The sequence below is a fragment of the Protopterus annectens genome, chromosome 14.part0, assembly GCF_019279795.1.
Source record: "Protopterus annectens isolate FY-2018-M chromosome 14.part0, PAN1.0, whole genome shotgun sequence".
NCBI lineage: Eukaryota > Metazoa > Chordata > Ceratodontiformes > Protopteridae > Protopterus > Protopterus annectens.
In genome coordinates, this window is record NC_056748.1 from 976,012,630 (window position 1) to 976,033,153 (window position 20,524).

At 42.8% G+C, this 20,524-nt stretch overlaps 1 protein-coding gene across 1 annotated transcript in view; it reads right to left on the bottom strand.

Annotated features, from left to right (window-relative positions):
* ERCC6 (ERCC excision repair 6, chromatin remodeling factor) overlaps positions 1–20,524 on the bottom strand; it is a 1,256,800-nt gene that overhangs the window by 990,571 nt on the left and 245,705 nt on the right. Inside the window, exon 6 of the mRNA XM_044056771.1 lies at positions 18,822–18,930. Within this exon, the coding sequence (XP_043912706.1) occupies positions 18,822–18,930 (109 nt within the window). The remainder of the gene's footprint in view (positions 1–18,821; positions 18,931–20,524) is intronic.

Consider the following 20,524-nt stretch of genomic DNA (forward strand, 5'->3'; position numbering starts at 1 on the left):
GCAAAGGCTTGGTAGAGAAAATGTAAACTCAGTAGTAGGAACTCTGGACATAACTTACATACTATTCCCCAAGGTACAATAACTGGTTTAGACTAGAAAAGTACAGTTGTGTACACTTAGCATAAATGTAGATGTTCGAGTGTATTCACTGTTGCAGTCATCACACTTGGGTTATCTGCCTGCAGGTAGCCCTCAGTCGGCCCGAATACCAGAGTCTTGGGATTTCTGTGTCGGATGCTGTCACCTCTTCCATGACGTCAGGTCGTCAGGGGTATAAAACATGCAGCCAATGCCATTACATCAGTTTTTCTTGCCCCAGATGTCAGGAGCCCCCAAAATAGGAAGCAATTATATGGTGTGGAACACCTCCAGTGAAAAGTAAATACCACTGCCATAAGATATGGTCAAAAAAGAGGATAGGCAGAAAGTATAGAAAAATCAGGGGGCTAGAGGGAGGGTAACCAGGACTGCAACAGTGAATACACTCGAACATCTACATTTATGGTAAGTGCCCAAAAAGTACAGTTTTGTGCCTACCATAAATGTAGATGTCCGATAGGTATGCATCTGCAGTCCTGACATATGGGTTGTCCTGCCTCAGGCAGCCCTTCGGTCGGCCGGATTCCAAAGTCTGGGTCCGGCGTCAGCTGATATCGCCCTTTTCCCCGACGTCAGAGTGCCTGGGGTATAAAAGCGTCAGCCGACGCCATCTTCCTCAGTTTTTCTTGCCCCAGATGCCAGGTGCCCTCTAAGGAAGGCTAAATTTGGAGAGATGAAAAAATTCCAAACATGCACAGCAATAAAAAACAAATACACCATAAAAAATAACCCCAGCTAGCTAAAATGAGGGGTAGGTACCCAAAGAATACCACAGAGGGGTAGGAGGGAGGGAAAACCTGACTGCAGATGCATACCTATCGGACATCTACATTTATGGTAGGTACAAAACTGTACTATGTCCTTCAAGGATGCATCTGCAGTCCTGACATATGGGTAGAATACCATAGCCAAGCTGGGGGTGGTAGGACCTAAGAAAAGGATGGTGTAGCTAACATGCCCTGCAGGACTGCAGTAGCAAAGCCTGCTCTGGATCTGGAATATAAAGGCAAGTTGTAATGCTTGGAAAATGTATGCACAAAGCTCCATGTAGCAGCTTCTAAAATGTCCTTTGTAGCCACCCCTCTTAAGAAGGCTGTGGAGGTGGCTGTTGCTCTGGTGGAATGAGGCCTGATGTTAGCTGGCACAGCTTTTCCATGAAAAGAGTAACAGAATCGAATGCAATTTCCTATCCATTTTGAAATTATCTGTTTGGAAATTGCTTTTCCTTGTACACCAGCAGCATATGCTACAAAGAGTTGGTCAGTTTTTCTGTAAGTCTTAGTTCTGTCCAAGTAGTAGTGCAACTGTCTGTGAATGTCCAGGGTATGCAGAAGTTTCTCTCCTTTATTTTGTGGATTTGGAAAGAAGGTAGGCAGGTGAATAGCTTGGTTCAGTGAGACCCTGGTTACCACCTTTGGCATGAATGAAGGATTGGTTCTCAAAGAGACTCTGTCCTGATGAAAAATGAGAAATGGTTGTACTGCCATGAGGGCCTGTAACTCAGATACTCTTCTTGCTGAGGTTATGGCCAGAAGGAAGGCAGTCTTCCAAGATAGGAATTGTAGTTCTGAAGATGCTGCTGGTTCAAAAGAGGTAGAGTTAATTTTTCCAACATGAAGTTAAGGTCCCATGTAGGCACTGGTGGTTACCAGCCAGGACTTTTGCCCAGCATGGGAAGGAATTTGCTTGAAAGCCTCTGCCCTTTGATTTGGTGGCAGGTTTGGCATGCCTTGTCTTTTTGGTAATGTATGAAAATGGAATCTGTATCCTTTGTCTATTATTTGCAGTATCCATTTGTCCTTTGTAATACTGTGCCAATTTTCTGAGAATAAAGATAGCTTTCCGCCCAAAGGTGCTTCCAATTGAGCCCTGGTTGGCGGGGTCAAAGTCAAGTCATTGAGATTTTTACTTGCGCAGTAGTTGTAGGTCCTGCACTACCTCTCTGGTTAGGAGGCTGCCATTGACGTCCTCTGTAGGAGCCTCGAGCTTGCCCTCTACCTCTGGCATGCCTGTTTTTGCCTCTTTGAAATCTGTCTGTGTCTGGAAAGGACCAATTCTTAGAAGGCCAATTTCTGCTGAATCTTGGTGGTTGGACCTGAAGAAAATCTTTGACTGTTTGTACTGATTTAGCCTTTTCCTCAAATTTCTTTAAGACCTCTTGAGCCGTGGAACCAAATAACTTTTGTTTTTCCAGTGGTGCATCCAGAAGTTTTGCTTTAACATGATCTGGCAGTGTTTGTTCCTTCAGCCAAGCATGTCTACGTATGACTGCACCTGTCATTGCTGACCTACATGAAGCTTCCAATGCATCATAACCACACTGTAAGAAATGGTTGCTAACCTGCTGGGAGTTATGCAACAGATCCTGAAGCGCCTTGCGATCTAGGGGTTCAGGCGAGGTTAGTTTTTTATGCAATTCATCTAACAGATACTCTTGATACTGTATCATATGGAATTGACAATTTAAAGCTCTCATAGAAAGTGTGGAAGAGGCATACACTTTTTTACCCCATCTCTCTAAAGCCCTGGATTCCCTTTCAGAAGGAAGTGGATTCTTAGTAGTGGTGGTTGTAACCCTTTTAGGGCCCTGGGAAATAGTTTCTGGGTCAGCAGAGTGGCCCTTGTAAAGGAATAGATGTGAGTCCGGGACCCTGTAGTACCTGTCGGGTTTGACAGGAGCCGGAGGAAGTGAGTCAGGGGAAATACTAGACTCAGAGTACACATCTTGTATAACATTTAAAACAGGAGGAATAGCCAAAGGTCTATCCTGAGGTAAATGCAAAAAAGTCCTTAACCTCTTCCTGGAATCAGAGAATTCCTGGCCTTGCCATTTGAAATGCTCTCTCATGGAGTGAAGGGTCTCCCCAAAGGACAACTCTTCAGGGGGGGAGGCCGAGGGAATAGATTCCTCTGCATCAGAATCCTCGTAGCCGGAAAGGCCTCCTCTTGGTAGTCTGAAAGGGCAGAGTCGTCTGAGGCCTCATCAGAAGACTGGGGATCTGTCTGCTCAACCCTGGGCCTTTTGCCTGGAGGTGGTTGAGAGCTCCTGTCTGGATGTGGCTGAGAGACCCTGATTAAGGAAATAAGGTCCTCAGCTAAACTTAAAATTTGTGAACCGGTAGTGGATCCCTGAGGAATAGCCTTGGGAGGGAGAGATTTTGGCTGTTCAGCAGCTTTAGCACGTGTAAAGGCCTTAATGGACATGGATACAGGAGGCCTGGCTGCCCCACGTGCTGGAGTAGTTTTATCAACAGAAATGGTGTCGGATATTTCCGGAGCACCGGTTTCAGACAGAAATTCTAAGACCGACCCAGTGGTGGCCTCCGGTACCGAAGTTACCGGCTGTGCGGTGTCGTTGGTCGGAAGCAGTAGAGATTCGGCTTCAGCAGAGACCGAGACACTCGCGGTAGGCCTAAGCGTGGAGTCGGCCTAAACCGCGGACCACGTGTGTCGGTCCTTATCCTTCCGTTTTTTGGGTAAATGAGCTGTCGGAAGCTCCGACGGCATTCTATAACAGTAATTTTCCCCAAAATATTCCTCTGCAAACTCTGCCCGACGCCCAAGAGTGCGTTTATTGAAGGAAGCACAGGCTGAACAGGCCGAGACGTTGTGGTCTGGGCCTAGGCAGGGTAAGCAATAAGAGTGGAAATCCTTATGAGGTATTTGTTTCCCACAAGTTAAACAATTATTAACTTTAACCGTTTGATCTGACATCGGCTGAGGCAAGAAAGAGTCCCCAACGGGGTACTTAGCTTTTTTGAAGACTTCGGTAGCTGAAATCACAGGAGCTGGCCGACCGGCACTTGCGAACTGCTTCTGCGTCGGGCACCGCGCGGCAAGAAAGACTGAGGAAGATGGCGTCGGCTGACGCTTTTATACCCCAGGCGCTCTGACGTCGGGGAAAAGGGCGACATCAGCCGACGCCGGACCCAGACTTTGGAATCCAGCCAACCGAAAGGCTGCCTGAGGCAGGACAACCCATATGTCAGGACTGCAGATGCATCCTTGAAGGACATCTGTAATATGTTCTTCAGGTTTCACTGCTGCAGTCATCAGACTTGGGTTGATTCCCAAAGCTGAGAAAGGGTGGAGGCAGTCAAGAAGTGTTAGGGCTGGCTACCAGGCCTTGTAAGACTGCTATAGCAAATCCAGCTCTAGATTTAGAAAAGACAGACATGTGGTAATGCTTGTTGAAGGTGTGTACTGAACTCCAGGTTGCAGCTTCCAGATGTCCCTGGTAGGGTCTCCCCAAAGAAATGCTGTAGAGGTTGAGGTCGCCCTAGTGAAATGGGTTCTGATCCCCTGTGGGGTAGGATTTCCATGGTGTTTGTAGCAGAAAAAGATGCATGTGTGCTATTCACTTGCAGATGGTTTGTTTTGAAATGGCCTTGCCCTCTGCCCTTGTAGCAAAGCTGACTAGCAGCTGGTCAAATTTTCTGAAAGGTTTAGTCCTGTCAAGGTAGAGCCTAAGCTGTCCGTGCACATCCAAGGAGTGCAGGATCCTTTCCCCTTTATTTTGAGGATTAGGAAAAAAGGTTGGTAAATGGATGGATTGGTTTAAAGCCACACTGGATACAACCATTGGCATAAATGATGGGTTAGTCCTGAGGGAAACCCTGTCCGCATGGAAGATAATGAAGGGCTCCACAGCCATAAGGGCCTGTAACTCAGACACTCTTCTTGCTGAAGTGATGGCTAGAAGTAAGGCTGTTTTCCAAGAAAGGAATTTTAACTGCTGTGGGGAAGCGTGAGCTTCTCTAGCACAAAGTTAAGGTCCCAGGCAGGAGTGGGAGCTCTCCTCGGGGGTCTTAAATTGTTAGCTTCTCTCAGGAACTGTTTGACCAGAGGGTGAGAGAAAAGGGGTGGCTCAGTGTTGTAATGAGCTGAAATGGCAGAGGCATGAATCTTAGTTGATGAGAAGGATAGGCCTTTGTGGAGCAGCTCTGTTAGATAATCTAGGATTTGAGGTAAGGTGGGCATGGCTGTGTCTTTTTCCTGAGACTGGCTCCAAGAACAGTACCTTTTCCACTTTTTTTAATAGGATTCCCTAGTACTAGGCCTCCTGGCCTCAAGGATGACATCCAGAACCTGTTTGCTGAGGGTTGATGGTGATGTATTCAGGGAATAAGCCAGGCTGCTAGGTTCAGGGTTTGCAGCTGAGGATGCAAAATCTGGCCCTCCTGCTGGGACAGCAGAGAGGGGGGGCTGATGCAGATGCCAGGGTGGCACTGTTGTCAAACTGCGTAAAAGTGGGTACAAGTGCAGGTGTGGTCAGTCTGGTGCAATAAGGATTGTCCTTGGCCTGTCTTGTTTGATCTTGAGTAGTACTTTTGAGAGGAGGAGCAGAGGGGGAAAGGCATAGATTGAGAGGTTTTCCCATGTAAAGGATAGGGCATCCACTTTCCATGCTAGGCTGTGGGGAGTTCTGGTGCAAAATTTGCTCAACTGATGGTTTTGGGGGGAAGCAAAGAGGTCCACCTCTGGTGTTCCCCACCTGTGAATTAGAAGCTTAAATGAGTTGGGTTCCAGTTTCCACTCGTGTGGGTCCATCAGATTTCTGCTTAAGTCATCATCTGCCAGTGAATTTTGTTTGCCTGGCAGGAACTGAGCTTGCAGGTGCACTTGGTTACTCAAGGCTGCATTCCACAGAACCATGGCTAACCTGCAGAGGAAGTGGGAATGAGTCCCCCCCCCCACTTGTTTATGTACCACATAACTGTGGTGTTGTCTGTCTTTACCAAGAGTTTTCCTGGAAGGATAAGGTATTTGAAGGCTGTCAGTGCATTCTGTACAGCTAACATTTCTTTTTGATTAATATGCAGGCGCATTTGTCCTGGGCTCCACTTGCCTTGAATGCATTTGCCTGCCATGTGAGCCCCCCATGCATAGTCTGATGCATCTGTTGTCAGGGTTTGGGCGGCAGGGGGTTGAGTGAAAGGGAGTCCCTTGTTGTGGTTGCAGGCCTCTGCCCACCAAAGGAACTCTGTCCTTAGGCAAGGAATGATAGGAATCACTGTTTCCAGGTCCTAAGAATGTTGACATCAGAGACATTTTAAGTACCATTGACATTTCCTCATATGCAGTCTTGCATATGGAATTAGGAGAATGCATGAGGCCATGGAACCCTAGGACTTGCAGTATTTTTCTTGCAAATAGCTGGGTTTGGGTGGCCAGTAGTTTGAAGTAATCTGTCAGATAAACCTGTTTTTCTGGAATGAGGAATGCCATCTGGGAAGTTGTGTTCAAGCTTGCTCCCAGGAATACAATTTTTTGGCTGGGTACCAGATGTGATTTCTTTTCGTTGATGGTACAATCCAGGGAAGTTAGGAGTCTCTTTACAAATGTCAGGTGCTGAAGTAGCAATTCCTGACTGTCCACCTGAATCAGGCAATCGTCCAAGTATGGGTAAATATGAATGTTTCTCTGCCTGCAGTATGCAATGGCTGGAGCCAGTCACTTTGTGAATACCCTGGGCGCAGTAGATAAGCCAAAGGGAAGTGCAGAGAACTGATAGTGCATAGATCCTGCCCTGAAATGTAGATATTTCCTGCAAGATTCCCTTATGGGGATGTGCAGATGAGCTTCTTTTTAAGTCTAGGGTGACCAGCCAGGAGTCCTTGGCTAGCATAGGAAACAACTGTTGGAGTGTAAGCATTTTGAACTTTGGTACCACCAGGAAGTTGTTGAGAATTGACAGATCCAGAATAGGGCACCAAGAGTTCTCTTTTCTGGCACTAGAAACAGTCTGGAGTAGAAACCCTGTCCCCCCTTTGCTGTGTTGGAACAGGTTGAATAGCCCTGATACTGAGAAGAGAAAATACTTGCTTTTGGGCCTCTGCCCACTGGTTTGGAGGAAGGCCTGGCAATCCGCTTGGGATTGGCAGTGAGTGGAAGAAGAATCTGTATCCCTGGGATACAATGTTTAAGACCCATCAGTCCTGGGTAATGCATTCCCAGTGTTTTTGCATGCTGGGTAAGTTTTCCTCCTGGGGTGCCAGTACTTGGGCATGACTGGGAAGGAAGAAGGACAAGTCATTGTGAACATTTTCCATAAGAGGGTGGCTTACCACTTCCTGTTTTTCAGGTGGGAGCCCTCCATTGTTTAGATCTGTGCATACCCTGAGACTGTAGTCTTTGTGGTCTGTTGCCCCTGGGTTTGGACTGAGAAGGCCTGGGAGGAACTGGAAAGGACCAGTTTTTTGAAGGCCAATGCCTACTGAATCTAGGTGGCTGTACCTGTAAGAAATATTTAACAGTTTGCATTGATTTAGCTTTTTCCTCCATCTTTTTAAGAACTTATTCTGCTTTTGTGCAAACAAACATTCTTGGTTTAATGCAGCATCTAGTAATTTTGCTTTGACATGGTCTGGCAAGATTTGTTCCTTCAGCCAAGCATGTCTTCTCAGAACAGACCCAGTGACAGCAGCCCTGCAAGATGCTTCTAAGGCATCAAAACCACACTGCAAAGTATGTTTACCAACTTGGTTTGCAGAATGCATTAACTCTAGTAAATCTTTATTTTCTGCACAATCAGGAATTAACAACATTTTTTGTTTAATTAGTTCCATAATATGCTGCTGGTACTTCAACATGTGAAACTGGAAATTTAAAGCTCTGATGGCAAGTGTTGCAGAGGTATATACCTTCTTACCCCATCTGTCCCGGAGTCTCTTTTTGGACTGAGGGTAGTCCTGGCATTCCCAACGGAAATGCTCTCTTAGGGTATGCAAGGTTTCACTGAAAGAAAAGTCCTCTGGAGGGGAAGCAGAGAGAATGGAATCCTCTGCATCTGAATCCTCATAGGTGGATAAGGGTATGTCCTGGTAATCAGAGGGGTCAGAGTCATCGGACTCATGGTCTGTAGAATCAGAAGGAAAATCAATTCTTTGTCTTTTAGAGGGGGAAGGCTGGCTTCCCCTAATTAAAGTGATAAGGTCTTCAGTCATTCTAAGTATTTGTTTCTGAGGCATGGGGCCTTGAGAATGCACTTTGGTCATTGGTTTTCTAGGTGTAGTGTGAACTCTGGGTCTGAGAAATTCGGTAGTTTTAGTCAAAAACAAAGTACTCTGTTTAATACGAACATTGGAAGGTCTGAATACACCTTTAGAAGCCGGTGCCTGCACAGCGGCTCTGGACCCATCCAAGGTAGAGACATCCGCAGGTTCCATAGTCAAAGAAGCATCTCGCAACATACCGGACTCTGAATGGGTCTCAGTAAAGGCCTGCCAATCTCAGGGGCTGCGAAAACGCCTCACTGAGTACCGACGAACTGGCAACTAGCTTAATGGAAGCGTCGGTGGCAGTTTTGGACCTATGCGATCTGTCTCTGTCTTTACCCTTATTTTATTTCGGAAGATCGGTAGTTGGATGGCTTAGCGAAGCCATTTTGGAATACGGAGAATGACAGCAAAAGAATTTAGCGACAAAGATAGCCCGAAGATGAATAGTTCAGGTATTGAACAAGGCACAAAACCAACTGCGAGGAACGCCGTGGTCTGGGCCTAAACAGGTGACGCAGTAAGAATGAAAATCTCTGTCAGGTATTTGCTTTCCACAGGCAAGACAATTGTTAACTTTTTCTGACATCGGTTAGAGGAAGAAAAAATGGTCCCCAATGGGGTTCTTAGCTTTAAAAGACTTCAGGTTTGAACCTCGAAAAAATGAAAATTTCAGGTAGCAGCCAATCCGCACTTGTGAACCGCTTCTGCTTCGGGCTCCCGCACGGCAAGTATAGCTGATGTACTTTTCACTGGAGGTGTTCCACACCATATAATTGCTTCCTAATTTGGGAGCTCCTGACATCTGGGGCAAGAAAAACTGATGTAATGGCATTGGCTGCATGTTTTATACCCCTGATAACCTGACATCTTGGAAGAGGTGACAGCATCCGACGCAGAAATCCCAAGACTCTGGTATTCGGGCGACTGAGGGCTACCTGCAGGCAGATGACCTAAGTGTGATGACTGCAACAGTGAAACATGAAGAACATCAGATTATATCTCACAGGAACATGTACATTTAACTGAAGGCTTTAGCAAACCTCCAATAACTACTTAAGATCATGCACTGATAAAAAATAAGTTAAACATGCAGGGTAATGAAATAAAAAATTAAGATACTGGAGCTTTCCTACTTGCATGTTAAAAAGAAAGGAATTTAAAGAATGGGTAGTGATACTTACAGAATTATTAGAGAAGACAGAAATTTCTTTAGACAGGATAGCTAGTGAACCGGATACAATGAAAATGGAGTGAAAAATATGGTAGAAATAAAAGAGAAAGCTAAGGAAATTATACAGAGGGGTTGACAAATGATGAAGTATTACAGCATAGGGGGAATTTCACAGAACCAGAAGATGAGTTATTGTAGAGTACTAAAGGGAAAATAAGACATTATTTGGATAATATACACAAATTTAGAAAGGCTGATGTTAAAAAAACTATTTTGATAACCACAGAGCATACAGCTTTTAGCACAATTTGTCACCAGTCTATGGTTAACAGAAAAGGAAAAAAAAAATAGAGATCCTCTATAGGGATTAGAAATATTTTAGAAATTTTATGTAAAAAATATTTTAGAAATTTTATGTAAATGTGCATAAAGCACAGAAATGTGGAGAACAAGAGGCACAAATGGAAATATTCATGGAAGACTTACGTATGTCAAGGTTAGATGAAAATGAGGATAACAAAATAGATAAGACAGGAAGAGATGACATAAAAACAGTGATGTATAATCAATTAACCAGGAAGTCTCCAGGAGGGGACAGCATTCCTGTGTAAACTGGGAGGTAAATAAGTGATAAATATCTGGAAGATTTTGTTTATAAAAGGGGGAAAAGAGTACCAGCATCTTATTCTTATAAGAAAGCTGTGGTGGTTATATAACCTAAAAAAGGGAAGGCCCTTCAGACCCATCTTAAGTGTAGGCCCATTCTGATTTTAAACCATAATTACAAAGTGTGTGTGTATTTACTAGGTAAAAAATGACAAAGGTGTTGCCAAAATTGATAGATATTGATCAATGTAGTTTTGTGGATGGGGAGACAAACATTTAACAATCTTAATAGAACAATGATGATCCACATAGAAGCATAATGTAAGCAAATGCTACTAATGCTATTGGGTCTTGATGCAGAGAAGCGTTTGATGAATTTGGGTAGGATTTTCTGAGTACGGCAATGACAGCATCTGCATTCCCTGAATAATAGGGTTAATTAGTAGGATATAATGAAGGGTTGGAAGCAAGAATTAAGTTTAAGGATTCCTCTCCAACACAATATGTTAGATAAGAGGAACAAGGGAGGAGTGGTCCTCTTATCACTTTGCTTTTTGCTTTACATTTAGAGTCTTAGAACAGAAAATAAGGGACTCAATTGTGAAAAAAAAAACTGTATGATAATCAAGAAAAGTCAGCTTTGCAGAGGATGTTTGTTTGGACTTAAAGATCCAGAAAAGGACATTTTGGTGCTGTGGAACATTTTGACATGGTTTCACATCTTTTTGGGATATAAAATTAATGAAGATAAAAACAAACATTATAGCAGTAAATTCTGTACCCAAACATGTACTGGTTCAGCAATACCCATATTTATGGGGACATAAAATATAGCATTTAGATGTATGGATTAAAAGTGAATTTGTTACAGCAGCTATGGATATGTGAAGAGAGAGACTAAATAAGAGGTAACAAAAAATGAGAAACTGGAAGCTCTTAATTATGGATATGGATACTAAGATACAAGAAATGAAAACTATGGATATGGATACTAAGATACAAGCAATGACAACATTTTAGTCTCTTTGGTTTTATATACAGTTCAGGCACACTTTTATCAACCAGAAGAAAAACTGTGCACCATAATTAATAAAAAGTGGAAGGAATTTATTTAGGAGGGGAAGAGGACATGATTTAAGTGGGATAAATTGATCTTCCCCATAGAACAATGTAGATTAGGGTTACCTGGAGTTGAAGGGATACTTTAGAGTTACTCAGTTAAGACTTATATATATATATATATATATATATACATATATATATATATATATATATATACATATAAACTCAAGTAGAAGGAAAGGGGGATGATGAAACAAGCGCAATTTCAACAAATAAGGAGACCGTAAAATTTAGCATGTAGGTCTTTAAGGAGAACAACCACTACCACTACGAATATTGCATTCAAACAGTAGCAAAATGTTTTCTAAAAACTAAGCCATCATGGGTAACGGAGAAAGGAGATCTTGCAAAGTGGATGAATGCAAGAAGGTGTACAAAAATAGGCAGTGGGTGAAATGTACTGGAGGAAACTGGCAAAGGACTCAATATATTGGAACCAAATAACTAGAGAGGGAAAGGTAACAGAGTGGGATGGTTAGAGACTGCCTTCACTACCTGGGAATTATATCAAGAGTACAGGCAAAGTAAATAGGAAAGGAGAATGCTAGGTAGAACAGCAGCTTTGATAGAGTTGAGTCTAGAACAGAATTTGCTGTTAAAACAGGGATAATTAGTAGGGCATATAAAACATTCCATGAAAACTATAAGAATCAATCAGTGAAGGTTAAAAAAATTGGGAAGACAGACTCGAAAGACAACTTACAAAGGAACAATGGGAGGACATCTGTATGACTCACAAGTATGCAACAAAGTCCAGAAGGTTTTGGATTTCTGATTGCAAGTATTTGCATAGGTAGTCTTATACAAGAAGCAGACTTCACAGTATTTTTCCACATGTAGATAGAAAATGCTAATTGTGTAAAAGGAAAGAGGTAGGAAACAAGGCCATGTACTTTTGGGAATGTAGTGAGTTGGTCGATTTTAAAAATTCACTGCTGAGTACTTTGTCAGAAATGTTGGAAGAGCAAATGGTTCTAACTAAGGAAATTATTCTTTTGAAGATAGGACACCAGATCTTAATTGCCTAGACATATCAGTCATTAATAAGTTTAATGCTATTGGATAACAAACAAGCAATTAATAGAAAACAAAAATTGAAACTGTAACTGAAGTACTGAATACTGTAAAGGAGATCAAAAAACTGGAGGTGGGATATTTAGAAACAGAAAGCAGCAAATTATATAGAAGTTAATGGAAACTGTGGGAATAATACACGCAGAATAAAGTTCAAGAAGAGCAGTGAGGTTTAAGGAAACACAGGAACTGAATAATTTACATAACATTAGACTGAAAAATAATTGAACACATACGGTATACAAAATAATGAAAATGTTACCATGGGTTGTTTTCTATCTTTATCTATGTCATAATGTAAATTGCGATTTAATAAAGATATTTAAAAAGATGAAGAATTCAACAATTTGAGTCAGCACAAACAATACAAACTAATGAAACATACATTTTTAATCAATACTCAGTCTTCTACAGTTTGACTGGATGTGCTGAATAATCACATTAATACTGCGACTTAAACCAATGAACATTGTAGAAAAAAGTGTAGCACCCCAAATCACCAAAGGCTACAAACACTTAGGAAAAAAACAAATCTATTACAGAAACGTTTAAACCAGCATAAAAGTAATACAAATCTTGTGATTTACTCAAAAATTAGTTTATTAACCAAACATAATAAAAAGTAAATGATTAAATGCTCAGAATATTTTCATTTAGCCTTCACAAAGCAACAATGTCACAGTTACAGGAACTGTAATGCACTTTTCAGAAAAAAATATTTAAAATCATAAAAAGTTAAATATTAGACTTTCTGGGACTAGCAAGGCAAGGCAATATTTCTAGTAAAACAAAAATAATAGGAAAGAATCCCAGTTGAGACAACCATTAAACATCCTGTCATGAACAGGTCTAAAACCAACTGTCACAAAAAGTGGGTCATAAAAATGGACTTGCAGACAGAACAGAAGAGTAAAACGATTAAATATGACTACCATTGGTGAGATGGAAAGTACAGTTGTGTACCTACCATAAATGTAGATGTTTGAGTGTATTCACTGTTGCAGTCATTACTCTTGGGTTATCCTGCTGGCAGGCTACCCTCGGTCAGCCAGAATTCCAAAGTCTAGGTCCGGCGTCAGTTGCTGTCGCCTCTTCCCTGACGTCAGTGCGCCAGGGGTATAAAAGATGCAGCCGACGCCATTTTCTTCAGTTTTTCTTACCCCAGATGTCAGGTGCCCCCAAATTGGTAGGCTGAAAAATATGCCAATAAAAATGCATGCACAAAAATAACATTTCCTTCATCTACAAGCAAATACACCAAATAGGTTGTATAGGACAGAGAAGTGCAGATAAGTCCCAGCAAAGAAAAGTGGGATGGTGGGTGGGTAACCTGGACTGCAACAGTGAATACACTCGAACATCTACATTTATGGTAGGTAAACAACTGTACTATGCTCATCGTGTTTCACTGTTGCAGTCATTACTCTTGGGTTGAATCCCAAAGCTGAGGAAGGGTAGCTAGGCTAAATAGGATTAGGAGAGGCTATGAGGCCCTGCAGGACTGCAGTGGCAAAGCCTGATCTGGACAGAGTAAAGAGGTAAGTGGTAGTGCTTTGTGAAGGTGTGCATTGAACTCCAAGTTGCAGCCTCTAAGATATCTTTGATTGGTACTCCTCTGAGGAAGGCTGCTGAAGTGGCTGCTGCTCTGGTGGAATGAGGCCTAATGCCCTTAGGCACTGATCTGCCATGTTGAAAATAGCAGAAACGGATGCAATGGCCTATCCATTTAGAAATAGTCTGTTTTGAGATAGCCTTTCCTTGTGATCCGGCAGCATATGACACTAAATGTTGCTCAGTCTTTCTGAAAGCTTTATTTCTGTTCAAGTAGAAGCGTAACTGCCTGTGTATGTCCAAAGAATGCAGAATTTTCTCACCCTTGTTCTGTGGATTAGGATAAAAGGTTGGCAAGTGAATGGTTTGGTTAAGGGCCACACTGGACACCACCTTAGGCATAAATGTAGGGTTTGTCCTCAGAGAAACCCTGTCTGGATGAAAAATGATGAAAGGTTCCACAGCCATGAGTGCTTGTAACTCCGAGACTCGCCTTGCAGAGGTTATTGCTAGGAGCAGAGCTGTTTTCCAGGATAAGAATTTTATATCTGCTGTTGATGCTGGCTCGAAAGGAGGCAGTGTGAGTTTTTCCAAAACATAATTGAGGTCCCAGGCCGGAATTGGTGCTCTCCTTGGAGGCCTAATGTTTTTGGCCCCTCTGAGGTACTGCCTTATTAAAGGATGAGAAAAGATAGGTGGTTCCGTATTGTAATGGGCTGAAATGGGAGAGAAATGAATCTTAATTGATGAGAAGGAAAGGCCTTTGTTCAGCATCTCAGTTAGGTATTGTAAAATCTGATGGATATTTGGTACACACGTGTCAATGCCTTGTTCCTGGTTCCAAGCACAGAATCTCTTCCATTTTTCTGCATAAGATTTTCTGGTGCTGGGCCTCCTGGCCTCCAAGATAACATCCATAACAGCTTTTGAAAGAAGAGTGTTCTGAATAGCTACATTATCCGCCATGCTGCCAGATTTAAGGTCCTGAGTTGGCTGTGCAGGATCTGATTGTTTTGTTGGGTCAGCAAGTGAGAAGTTTGAGGGAATATACATGCTGGACCTTGAGACAAGCTCTTTAGGATTGGGTACCAGTGCTGGCGTGGCCAGTCTGGTGCAATCAGTATCATGTTTGGCTTCTCTTGTCTGACCTTTAGGAGTACCCTGGGAAGGAGAGGTAATGGGGGAAAAGCATTTTCCATTAGATTTTTCCAGCTGAAGGATAGGGCGTCCACTTTCTATGCTTGCTTGTGATAAATCCTTGTGCAAAATCTCTGCAATCGGCAGTTGTGAGGGGAGGCAAATAGATCTATGTCTGGGCATCCCCATTTCCTTATTATCATGCTGAAGACTTGTGGATCCAGTTTCCATTCGTGGGGATCCATGAGGTTTCTGCTTAGTTCATCTGCCAGAGTATTTGTTTTTCCTGGCAGGAATTGTGCTTGCAGGTGAATTTGAAAAGCCAATGCTGTGTCCCATAAGGTCATTGCTTGTCTGCATAGGGGGTAGGAATGTGTACCTCCCTGCTTGTTTATGTACCACATTATCATAGTGTTGTCTGTCTTTATCAGTAACTGTCCTGGATGAAGCAGGTCCTTGAAAGCTGTCAGGGCATTTTGAACAGCTAGCATCTCTTTTTGATTGATGTGAAGATGCATCTGGTTTGCAGACCATGTGCCCTGAATACATTTTCCTGCCATATGGGCTCCCCAGGCATAATCTGATGCATCCGTTGTCAGTGTCTGTCTGGCTGTGGGTAAACTGAATGGCAGACCCTTGTTGTGGTGACAGGCTTCTGCCCACTATCAAAACTCCTGTTGTAGGCAGGGAATGAGTGCAATTACTGTCTCCAGGCTGTGGCAATGCTGAGTCCAAACACTTTTTAGGTACCATTGTAGTTTCCTCATACGCAGTCTGCCATATGGAATTAGTAGAATGCAAGATGCCATGTAACCTAAGGTCTGCAGGATTTTCCTTGCAGACACGTGGGTTTGTGTTGCCAATTTCTTGAAGTAAGTAGTCAGATGCTTTTGTTTGTCTGGCGTGAGATAAGCCATCTGGGCAGTTGTATTTAAGCTTGCACCCAAGAATATTATCTCTTGAGAGGGCACTAGGTTTGATTTCTTTTCGTTTACTGTGTACCCTAGGCCAATTAGTAATCTTTTTACAAACACCAGATGCTTCAGAAGAATGTCTTTGTTCTCTGCTTGAATTAGGCAGTCGTCCAAGTAGGGATATATTTGAATTCCTTTTTGTCTGCAAAACGCTATTACTGGTGCCAGGCATTTTGTGAAGACCCTGGGCGCAGTAGATAAGCCAAAGGGCAGTGCAGAGAATTTGTAATGCATTGAGCCAGCTATGAATGTGAGGTATCTTCTGCAAGATTGTTTGATTGGGACATGCAGGTATGCCTCTTTTAGATCCAAAGTTATGAGCCAAGCCTTCTTGCCCAGCATGGGCAATAGCTGCTGTAGAGTCAACATCTTGAATTTTGGAACTTCCAGAAACGTATTTAAAATTGACAGGTCCAGTATTGGTCTCCAGGTTTTGTCCTTTCTGGGTACTAGAAAAAGTCTGGAGTAGAATCCTTGCCCCTGCTCTTGTTGTGGTACTTGCTGAATGGCCCTCATGTCCATGAGGGCTGTAATTTGTTTTTGTGCCTCTGCCCATTGATTGTGTGGCAGGTCTGGCATACCTTTTGACCTTGGTAGGGTGTGAAAATGGAACCTGTTGCCCTGGGACACTATGTACAGGACCCATTTGTCTTGGGTAACCATTTGCCAATTTGATGAAAAAAGTGCTAGTTTTCCCCCTAAGGGAGCTGACAAAAGAAAAGTGCTTGGATCTGGTAGAGGAAAATCATTGGGACCATTTCCTGTAAGGTTGTGATTTGTCTTCTCCGCTTTTGGAGGTAGGAGCACCCCATTGTTTAGGCCTGTATGAGCCTTGGGGCTGAGATCTGCCTCTGGGACGCCTGTATCTGCCTCTTTGTGGTCTGTCTGACACTGGAAAGGATCAGTTTTTAGTGGGCCAGCTCCTGCTAAACCTGGGTGGCTGCACCTGTAAGAAATCCTTGACTGTCTGCATGGTTTTTGCTTTATCCTCCATTTTTTTCAACACTTCTTCTGCTTTAGTACCAAACAAAGTATCATGCTGTAATGGTGCATCTAATAATTTTGCTTTAACATGATCAGGCAGATTCTGTTCCTTTAACCAAGCATGCCTTCTAATAACAGAACCTGTAACAGCGGCCCTGCAAGAGGCCTCCAGTGAATCATAACCACATTGCAAAGTATGCTTTCCCACTTGTTCAGCTGCATGCAATACATCCTGCAATTCTTTGTTCTCTGAATCAGTATTTGTCAACATATTCTGTTTAAACAGTGACATTAAATATTGCTGATATTTAAGCATATGAAACTGACAATTTAAAGCCCTTACAGACAGGGTAGCAGAAGTGTAGACTTTTTTCCCCCATCTGTCTAGAGCCCTAGAATCCCTATCAGAGGGGACAGGGTTTTTTGGAGTGGAAGCTTTAACCCCTTTGGGACCCTGAGATATAGTTTCTGGGTCAGCAGCGGGGTTTTTATATAGGAATTTATGAGAATCCGGGACCCTGTAGTACCTGTCTGGCTTAGCAGGTGTAGGGGGTAAAGAGTCAGGGGACAGGCTGGACTCTGAAAATACATCATCTACAATATCCAGAACCGGTGGAATAGCAAGGGGTCTGTGCTGAGGAAGTAGCAGAAAGTCTCTGAGCCTTTTCTTAGATTCAGAATAATCTTGGCTCTCCCAGTGGAAATGCTCCATCATGGTATGCAGGGTTTCCCCAAAAGAATAATCCTCAGGAGGAGAGGTTGAAGGAATGTATTCTTCAGCATCAGAATCCTCATAGGGAAGCATGGAGTAATCCTCTTCAGAAGAGGAATCAGAGGAAATAGAAACCTGATCAGAAGAATCATACTCAGTCTCTTGCCTAGGCCTCTTATCAGGAGGGGGATGGGAGCCCCTGATCAAACTAATTAGGTCTTCGGCCATTTTGAGCATCTGTTTTTTAGGCATGGAAGTCTGAGAAGAAGAATGCTGTACTTGTTTCTTTGTCTTTAGAGCTGCTTTAGTCTTTGTTTTTGAAGCTGAAGATGGCTTAATATATAGTTGTGTAGGCCTGAAGACACCCTCAGAAGCCGATGCCTGCTCAGCGGCTCCGGACCCATCTGAGGGAATGATTTCCGAGTGTCTAATACTTTGAGTTTCCAGAGGCCCAGTCGGCCCCACGTGGGAGTCTGAAGTGGTCGTGGCTCTGAGGTAGCAGGCGCCAGGGGCTGCGAAAGCGCCTCACTGAGAACTGGCGACTGGCCTAGCAGAGGCTTCGTCATTGGTTTTGGACCTCGGATGCCTATCCTTTTCCTTGTCTTTGCATTTTTTGTAAACTCCGGTTGTCGGCTGGTTCGACGGCATTATATAATTAAATCTTTGGCCAAAGTAATGAAATTCAAAATCTAACCGATGCTTGATAGTGCGTTGGTTAAATCTAGCACAAAACCGACAGCTAGCAACGTTGTGATCAGGGCCTAGGCAAGGAATACAGTAAGAGTGAAAATCCTTATGAGGTATATGCTACAGTAAGAGTAAAAATCCTTATGAGGTATTTGCTTCCCAAAAGAAATACAATTGTTAACTTTTTCTGACATCGGTCTGGAGCAAGAAAAAAGTTTCCCCAACTGGGTACTTAGCTTTAATGAAGACTTCGGTTCTGAAATTCGGATTTGAAAATCTCAGGAGTCGGCCAACCGGCACTTGCGGACTGCTTTTGCTTCGGGCACCGCGCGGCAAGAAAGACTGAAGAAAATGATGTCGGCTGCATCTTTTATACCCCTGACGCACTGATGTCAGGGAAGAGGCGACAGCAACCGACGCTGGACCTAGACTTTGGAATTCTGGCCGACCGATGGTAGCCTGCCAGCAGGATAACCCAAGAGTAATGACTGCAACAGTGAAACACAATGAACATCAGTTCTGGCTTTGCTTCTTGTAATGTGCATCTCATTGCCACCAGGAATATACAAAATTTACTGCAGCCACAATGTTACTCATTGCTGTGATTCTGACTGGTGAGACCACCATGAGCATCCAAGATGAACACAGAAGTCATATGCATTAAAAGTCAATACTCAAATGCATCAAATCAACAACGACATTACCTGCATCGCTATCATCCTGCAGCTCAGCCTCAATTTTCTCAGCATCTTTTCCACTAAGAAATGCCTGAAGACGTTTCTGTTTAGCAGTAATCTTCTTCAGCTGCTTCTCCTACCAAGATGACAACGCAACATATTAAAATAAAGGTGGTTCAGAATCTTTCCTACTTCATAGCAGCAATTAAGTGCAAACATAGTGCTCTGGTTAATTCCCCTCTTGCATCTGCTTACACCTTGCTTCTCACTGTGTCCTGCTATGTCTTTATCCCTAGGAATTCTCCCCAGTTCTTCCAGTAAGACTGTTTTTTCAGGTTGCATACTACATATAGCAACTGCTCCGAAGTGGTACTTCTCACCTCTCTTGAACTAGTCACTACTCCCATACTCGATATCATACTAAGTCTACATGTCAATCAAACATGAATGGTGAGATATTAAAGTAAATGAAATCAAAATAACCTTTCATTTAACGCCCATATTTCTGCTACCATCCTTAAAGCATGCAGAGTTGTCCACCTGACCTTCTGTGGGGTACACAGCCATGGCATTATGTAGCTGTCCCCCTTTACACAACTCTCTCCAACTGGCAATAAGGTCATACACAACAGGCAAAATTTTGAAGACTCCCATCCCCTCCATCCTCTGTCAACAGTGGACGTCCTTAATGTTCTGTCCTGGGGCACTACTTTTGGCATCTTTTTCTTTAGATGCCGAAACTGACTCCAGTGTTTTGCTCAACAAATATGCTGAGGACTGCATTTGGGAGCAGTGTCATTAACCGCGATGACACTCTTTCCTTCAAATTGCACTTCAAAGTGTACTGGTGACATACAGATAGGCATCATAACACGTGATGAATGAACTGTTATTATACTTTCCCCCAACTACTCTTAAGCAGGTGTTGTCAGACATCACAATGGAAATGGACAGCCAGACAACTGTCAGTTCACAGATGACTGCAAGAAAAGATGGACCAGTTATCTCTCTGATGCAAAGCAATGGGTTAGAATATTAGCATGATTAGAATTTAATACAAAAAAGTGAAAGTTATGCACTATGGAGGTGGGAGGAAATAGGAAAATATAAGTGATTGGAAAAGTGGTCTTAAAAAGAACAGAGATCTAGGCAGAAGTTGGCAAAAAAGGTGAACTGTCCAAAACAGGCAAAAAAGGGAACAGTCGGACTTGAAAGTTGAAAAAGAATTAATTATGGAAACAACTGAATCAAACTACTTTTAAAGTGAAATTCTGAATGTTTCTCACAAAATAAAGACATTTTCACTTGATGTATCCTGGGGATGTTTCCCCTGATGCTAACTCAATGTACAGCAATAAGGTCAGAGGTTTGGAGAAGAGACTACAAAGCACAGAATTATGGGAAAAAGGGGAATGGACTAGTGGTCGGAGAAAGCTTTAGTTTTACTGTTGAAGATGGAACTCCTCATTCCACACCCCTCCTACGACATGAATGAAAATAATATTGAAAGTACTTTGCTAATTTAACCCCCAAAATACTGAATATCTACATACACCCTACAACCTACAATCTTGCATTGTGGGGGAAATTATGATAAATGTATCACTCTATTAGCCCATATTTGCAGTCTGTTCCTCACCCACAAAGAAAACCAATTTAGAATCTTTAATAGCAACCTATGAGATACCAACTGGCAGTTAGCGAAGAGGATTAAAGCTATGAGCTGTTAA